At 35.3% G+C, this 8,368-nt stretch overlaps 1 protein-coding gene across 3 annotated transcripts in view; it reads right to left on the reverse strand.

Annotated features, from left to right (window-relative positions):
- The window catches only part of WDR11 (WD repeat domain 11), a 57,551-nt gene that overhangs the window by 26,067 nt on the left and 23,116 nt on the right, over positions 1-8,368 (reverse strand). For all 3 annotated transcript variants that reach the window (XM_081823389.1, XM_081823388.1, XM_081823387.1), the window contains exons 12-13: positions 4,311-4,417; positions 2,341-2,416 (exon numbers count right to left, since the gene is read on the reverse strand). In XM_081823389.1, coding sequence (XP_081679515.1) covers positions 2,341-2,416; positions 4,311-4,417 — 183 coding nt within the window. The remainder of the gene's footprint in view (positions 1-2,340; positions 2,417-4,310; positions 4,418-8,368) is intronic.

Below are 8,368 nucleotides of genomic sequence, written 5' to 3' on the forward strand. Positions count from 1 at the left end.
TACGGAACATTCACTAAGACAGACCACAGTCTGGGCCATATAACAATCACATTAAATTTAAAATGATGAAAATAATATAAAATATGCTCTCTGACTCTAATGGAAATCATAAATTAACAGAAAGATATTGGAAAACCCCTAAATATTTTGAAATTAAATAATGTATCTATAAATATCCCATGGAAATTTAAAAATATTATAAAGTGAATTAAAATGAAAATTCACCATATCAAAACATGTAGGGTACAGAAAGAGTAGTGCTTATATTAAATTTTAAAGAAAAGCCTTAATTTAATCATCTAAAGTTCTATCTTAAGAAACTAGAAAAACATATTAAACCCGAAGTAAGCAAGAAAAAAAAGATACCTATGGCATTTGATGAAACAGAAAATAGAAAACCAAAGAAAAAATGAGAGAAACTAAAAGTGTTTCTTTGAAAAGATCAACAAAATTGATTAACATAATTTACTGATATCAGAAATAAAAGAGCCATCATTCAGATGAAACTGACATTAAAAGATTAAGAGAATACCATGAACAAGTTTTTAATTAATAAATTCAACAATTTCAATGAAATGGACAGATTACTTGAAAGACACTAACTACCAAAGCTCAGTGAGGAAACCAACCAACCTGAATAGTTCTACATCTATGAAAGAACTGAATATGTATTTAAAAACTTTTCTGCAAAGGAAGTTCTAGGCCCAGGTGGGTTCCCTGGTGAATTCTTCCTATTTCAGTTAAGGTAGAATACCAATTCTACACAAACTCATCCAGAAAAAAAGAAGAGAAGGGAACAGTTCACAACTCATTTTACAAGGTCATCATTACCCTGATTCCAAAACCAGACAAGGATATTACACGAAAACTAGATCAATATGCTTCATGAGCATAGATGTAATAAAATATCAGCAAATCAAATCCAGTAACATATCATCACCAAGAAGAATTTATGCCAGGGATTTAAATAAAGTTGGTTTAACATACAAAAAATCGGTCTATGTAATTCACCCCATTAGCCGACTTAAAACAAAAGCCCATCATTATGATGATGTCCCTAAATGCAGAAAAAAAATCTGACAAAATCCATCACCTATTCAGTGATACAAAGTTTCAGTAAACTAGGAATAGAAAACAATGTAATAAAGGTCACTTACAAAAAATCTACAGCTAACATATTTAATGTTCAAAGACTGAACATTTCACCATAAGATCCAGAAACAGAACAAAGATGTCAATTCTCATCATTTCTATTCAACACTGTACTGGAGGTCCTACTTAGTACAGCAAAGCAAGGGGGGAAGAAAGGCCCATTGTCCAGAAAACAGAGATGTAGAAGAGTCTTTACTGGCAAACAACATGGTATGTCTACAGAGAAAATACTAAAGAATCAACAAAAATGCTACTAGATTAAGTTACCATGGTCATGAGGCCATTACCAAAAATTAACTATTTCAGTATACCATTAATGAATAATTGGTAACTGAAATTAAAAAAAGAAAAAAAGAACATGTGTAAAAGCAATGAAGAAAAAAAAATTATTAGCAAATGATGTGTAATACCTTGACACTGACAATGAAGAAATATTACTGAAAGGCATTAAAGCCCTAAATAAATGGAGCGATAGACCATGTTCACGAATCACAAAACTTGTTAAGATGTCAATTCTTTCCCCCACGTTGGTCTATGGATTCAGTGCAATCCCAATCAAAATCCCAGGAAGCTTTTTTGGTAAAACTGATAAACTGATTCTAAAATTTATATAGAAATGCAAAGATCCTAGAAAAGCTAAAGCAATTTTGAAAACTATTTTAGAGAGCTTACTCCTTTCTTTGTTCTTCTGATTGATTTTCATTCAGTCTCTATGTTTAATAATCTTGCTTTATGTATTTTCCCTTAGAACGAAAAACTCAAAAACTTACTGAAATTAAAATAGGTCTAAATTATAAACAAAGAAAATTAGTTCTTTGACTCAACAAACCTATGTTGAGATAGAAATGCATAAGAATTTAATTAGATGACATTTTCTTTGTGGGTGACAGGCATTTACATCAATATAGCTATAGCACAACAAAACAGATTAGTGGTTTTACCAATCTAATGAAATATTAAGATTCATACAAAAGGTATCTCATCTTTTTAAGAAGTAGAAACTAAAAGCAACAGCAGTTTAATTTTATGATCAAAATATTTTCTTGGAAATGGCTGCAAAGCACCATTTATTATCACTAAGAAGTTCTATATGCATTCTAGCATATTCTTACTTTCTTAAAGATTAAAAAAATCCTTAAGATTCCATTGTGATAACACCAGATTTTTTTTTTTTTGGTTCACACTTACTTCAAATGAGATACTTTAATCATTTCGATGGGTGACTCATCATTGCCTCGTTCACCGCGAAAAGCAATGCTCCTACCTTTAATTGCAAATATTAAAGAAAATGTGAAATATCAGATGAAACATGTAAGACACTAGAAGCTATACACACCAATAGAATCTGATCAGTGCTGCCTCTACTCTCCTTTTCATTCCTCTACTTGCTTCTAAGCTGTTTCAAGTAATCTAAATTCAAAACGTATTCTCAAAAGTATTACACATTGAAGACCAATAATATATTACTTGTATTCAAAGATCTCTTATAAAATGATATTTACCTTTGTTACAGAGTTTCTTGAATACTTTCGGTTGTTTCTTTTAAATAGTTGTATTTTAGAAATTCAAAAATACCAATTTTAAAAGTTTCAATGCATCTATGGTAAAGGAACTGTCTACTGTAAAACTACTGGTATATTTAAAGTAACATAAACACTCCCATGCTCACAAATACTAACTAGTGGGGAAATCACTCTTTAAACAGGTATTTAAGATTTCCTGTCCCAGGTACAAATTGCTCAACTGAAATACTTTTGACCTGGTTCCTATCAAAAGGTCTCTATACACTGAAACTGGGGAATGATAAGAATTAGTTAACTGCCAAAGAAGCGAAATGGTTTTCTGTAATTAAAAAATGCAAATTCTACTTTATGTCTGAACAAATATATTTTAATAACATTTCCCACGTTTTTATTTACATTAAACAAAAGAGCATGTTCAATTCAGAGAGAATTGAGCGCCTGCATGCCTCCCTGCTCCTCATTGCTGTCAAATGAGGCCCCTGTTCTTATTTGCCAAACACCCACATCCTTTCCTGACCCTCCTTAGAAGACAGGCTAGAAAAGTCTATAATCTATAAACTCAAATATCCCATTTAAGCAAGTTAGTAACTATGACTTATAAATTTGTTGCTCAAAAATAATCTGTAAAAAAAAGACTTTTAAGTTATCTAACAGTCCTGAGCTGACTGGAAAAAATGAATACGCCTTTTTTTTTTTTCTTTTAAAGTGAATGATACTAGAAAACAGCAGTTCGCCCCTGGGCTACCATGTAATTAGAGAGACCCCAATCTAGGGGCAGGGGTTACTAGGCAGGTCACTTCCAGATGAGACCAGAACAACACTGGACTGATTCCAGTGGGGCTAACTCCTTGAGGTTTAGTAACATACTCAGATAAGTAAGAACAACCATATCTTGGAAATACATATTGAGAAAATACTCAATTTACTACACACACGTGCACACACACATATCTTAGGATTCAAACTATCTACATATATTCTTATTGCTACACCATTTTAAAGAAACTCACCACAATTTTGTTAAGAATTCAATTTGAAATCATGCATCTGTCATAAAATAATTTGAAACTCTCACTTTATTCTATCTTCAAGTTCTTCATTTTGAAACTCATTGAGTTGTAGGTTTTTAAACAATTCTGAGCAAGTTACTTTACTGGAATGCTTCCTCTTGTAAAGTCTTTAAGCTCTCAGTCAGAGACTATCAAAAGTTTTAAATTTGAGCACTTAAAGACAATCCTTACTTACAAATTTATAAAGGTTTTCCTAACAAAGGCCAAAAGTTTTAGAATAAAGCCTACTACAAAGATTTATTTTAAAACCGTACTTTTGGTTATCCATACAATGTACTTAAAAGTAGAACTGATACCATATGAACTTATGAATCCGTCTGTTCACACTAATGGTACTCCATTTACCATGCACTTGTGTTAACACAATCTGCATACAAACAACAACCAGGAGCCTTTCCAGGGCAATTATTACAGAAAAACAACAACAAAATGAATATACAAATAGGATATAAAAAAAACCTTCCAAGTTGAAAGAAAGTTTTCTGGAATATGTTTTATAAATAGCAACATCTTTGATCAAGATGACAAACCATTTTCAATCTTTTAATAGTCTAAATACACAAACCTGTTGGAAGATCAACCAGCTGAAGTTCATTTCTCACTAATCCCATATTGTTTGGTGTTGAAGTAGCAAAGGAAAGAAAACCAGTCAAACTTGTCCACTCGATACCCCTAAAATGATAAATAAAGTTTAGTCAAATACCTTTTTTTGTTTGAGCAACTTACCTGAAAAATAAGTTTTTCCTAAGACCTAAATTCTATCATACAAGTAATTAATATTAATATGACCTTTCATTTGAGACTAAATTATCATATGTTTCCAATATATATATGAAATTATTTCTAATTAAAACTTTATCTCCAAATGTTATGGTGGGCAAGACAGTTTAGTTACCAGGATTCACAGCAGCATTAAAATGACTATCAAAATCTGGCAGAGGAGAGAGACACACATCACAGCAGTGTCCAAGAATTCCACTGCTTAAGACAGAGTGGTACTGAAATATTCTGAGCCAGACTGCTTAAAGTTGGGTACACTGAGGAATTTTTTTTTTTTTTTAAAGATTTTATTTATTTGAAAGAGAGAGAGAGACAGTGAGAGCAGGAACACAAGAAGGGGGAGTGGGAGAGTGAGAAGCAGGCTTTCCGTGGAGCAGGGAGCCCGATGCGGGGCTCGATCCCAGGACCCTGGGATCACAACCTGAGCTGAAGGCAGACGCTTAATGACTGAGCCACCCAGGCGCCTCCACACTGAGGAATTTATCAAATTTCCTATTTGGTTAGGAGGCAGAAATTCCTGAAGTAAACAATTCGAACCGAGCTGTTAAATATGGACGTGGCTGACAGTTCCAAATGGTGTATTAGAGAAAAGCACAAAAGAAAAGTCTCAAAGAAATGATAAGACAGCAAGCAACCTATCAGCCAGATGCCTCAGAGTCTCCTTTTTGAGGACTGATAGCAAATGAGTCCAGTTTCTCCCACTGACACTAACTACAGAGTGTTACCGCCATGGCTTGTGGAGAATGGAGGCAGGGGGTGGGGCAGGGAAGGAGACACAGGATAAGTGGACCATCAGCATCATGAGAAGAAGGAGAAACACTGTACTATTGCCCTGCCTTGCTTACAAGGTAATAGAGGCTGGTTGGGAGGGAAGTCCAAACCTTTGCTCTACGTGCAACTGCTCACCAGAATTATAGGACAACCGTTTTTAACAATGTATCGTCTATGGCTGCTTTCATGATGTAATGGCAGAGTTGAGTAGTTGTGACAAATTTTATGGCTTGCAAAACCTAAAATATTACTATCTGGTCCTTTACAGAAAATGTTTGTTAACCCCTGATCTAGTTTATCCACATCTACTTCAACTTGAAAGCTATTGCTAGATTTAGCATTAAATACTGCCTGAACACGTCCCTCATTTGCCCAAGAAGATATGCTGGCTTCCTGCATCATATCCAAACTCAGGTGACTTTCAAGGGCTTCCGGTCACTTGCCTCATCCTACCTAACCAAACTTACCTTTCAATCCTTTGAACCTTGTCTGCTATTATAACTGCAGTAACTTTCCTCACTTACCCCTGTGTATCCACCTATTTGTCTTTTCTCAGAGGGGCAAAGATAATCCCAAAGGAACTAAAAATAATATTTGTTAGAGCAGGGACTTGCTGTAGTCATCAAGGATTATAACTCTTTAAGTGTAAAGTTGTGTTGAAACACTCAGATTAGGCTGCTGAAAACTGAGTACTCTTAAGAATTTCCATGCCTGGAATGACCTCTCTCCTTCCCTCTTCAAATACTATTCGAATTTAAATCCCAGCTCCAGCACTTCGAGCTCTGTGTTCTCTCTTTATCGGTCTCCTTATCTATTATTACTGCAGGAATAACAACACTGTGTACATAAAGAAAGCCTGGCACATAGTAAGCAATGCACGTATTAGCAATTACCATCATCATCATTATTATTCTAATTTCAAGATCTAACTCAAGCCCAATTTTTGTCATGAGGCCTCCTCATTTACTAAACTCAAACCACACCTATAGTGAATACGATATAAATTTGATGAACTACTCACTGAAAAGTCCCTTTGTCTCTTCTTTCTCTTTCCTTCCCCTAACATGTAACAATATTCACTAAGTTTTCTACTTGGAGTGAACAAAAAAAGTGAGAAATCATTTTGAACTTATTGTGCTGTTTATGTAAGTCTGGTAGCGTCAATCAGATCTGTTTACCCGTAGAAACCGAAGACATACTTTCCAAGGCTTGCTGCTGGCAATCTGAACACCTACACTCCATACAGTAATGCCATGATCTCTGGACACTAAGAATCCCAATCCGCCCATTCTTCATTATTTTTAAAAATGTATCTGTGAAGTAGCCAGTGTATACCCATGACTGTGCTAGGCACTAGGAGTACCACTGTGAATGATCTGACTGCTATCCTTCTGGAGCTTATGATCTAGCAGAGAAAAGACATTACACAAGTGCGTTCTGGACGCCTAGTACAAAAGAACTGGTATAGAGTTCAGTAGGAGCTTGTGAGAATCACACAGAATCCGGCCTCGGGGGCCCACTGAGACCCAAAGGGCAAGTAGGGTGTTGCCTGAACAACATGAGGAAATAGTGCAGCTGGCTAAGAACCTCTGCACTTGATTGCATTCTCTTGGAAGGGAGGCACACCACATCATGCCTCTCCAGGCATGTGCAAGGCACTCAATACATTCTGTTGGATTAAATGAATGATGTCCGAGGAAAGCCTAGCACTCCTCCTTACGATTATTAGTGTCATACATACTCAGCCTGCTTTCCCTGCTGTCTACAAGACAAAGACATCCCAACGTTGAGGACAGAACAGAACGTGGAGTGGCTGCTTATTTGTAATGCAGCACTATGAGCATGTTGCCTTTGAGCAGATTCCAGCAGCAGCAGCAGCTTTCATATCTGAGTCCTCATTTTCTGACTCGATCTAGGATTGTTCTGTTGGATTCTTAACTAGTGAACAACTGTAACCATAGAATCTGTCAGCAGGTATTCGTGCTTCTGACTCCTACAGGTTCCCAGGTTGGGCCTGCTGACTTCTCCTGGGGCCGCTGCAGAGGCTACTTCTCCACCCTGGGGGTCTGCGGGGACCACCCACCTCTGGAAGGCCTTGAAGTTCTACAATCTATAAAACTAACTTCTGCAAATTTATAGACAAAACAGAGATTATTATTTTACTTTGCACAAATCACTCAATTTACTCAAAGCAATACTAAGTCAAAGTTCTGACACCCATATAAACTGCTGTTATTTAGTAAGTTTTGACACTGAAGAGTATTGTGCTATATTATTGTAAACTTAGCCTACTGGACAAAGATGCAAACTAATAATCTAAAAAAATCTAATAATCTAAGAAAACCTCCATGGACCATTTATTTATTCCTTGGTATCTTTCATTAGATTATAAGCATCAAAGGTTATGTTTACAGGAATACAGAAGATGCTCAATATGTACTTGTAATGTATAATTGGCTAAAACATCATGATTTTAAAAACAACCCACAGACAAAACTATCTGCAAGTTAGGCAGTCCCTGCCCATGTATATGCTTAAGATTCAAGTATGTAAGTGATTTTTAAAAAACGTATTTAGTACAAGGCAAAAGCAACTTTTAAAAGTTGACCTTAAATCTGCATATGAATATCTAGAATGTGTCGGGTTTATTGCTAGTAAGTTCAGCAATTTTTATAACACACCTGTGAAATTTTCATAATGGCTTTTAACTGTAATATTATAATCACATTAATTGAAACACAAAGACGGCAGGATTTTAGCATCCTCCTGGGCATCATCTCTGAATATAAAACGTGAATTATCTTCAAAATGGCAATTGAGAGGGAAAATTTATATAAAAAAATGGAGCACATCTGTGTGATCATTCACAACATCAGCCTGAGCAGCATATCCATTACTTGGTATCCGAACTAACACTATAATTTCAAGTATTTCTCAATAACAAATATTATCACAGCATGAGTAAGTCATGTATTTAGTGACATCTACCATCTGAACGATCCAGGAAAACAAATCTTATTTAAAACTAATAACTTGCTGATAAACTGGCTATTGAGTCTTTTTTTTTTTTTT

The sequence above is a fragment of the Leptonychotes weddellii genome, chromosome 6 (assembly GCF_054177405.1).
Source record: "Leptonychotes weddellii isolate Sample4059 chromosome 6, ASM5417740v2, whole genome shotgun sequence".
Lineage (NCBI taxonomy): Eukaryota > Metazoa > Chordata > Mammalia > Carnivora > Phocidae > Leptonychotes > Leptonychotes weddellii.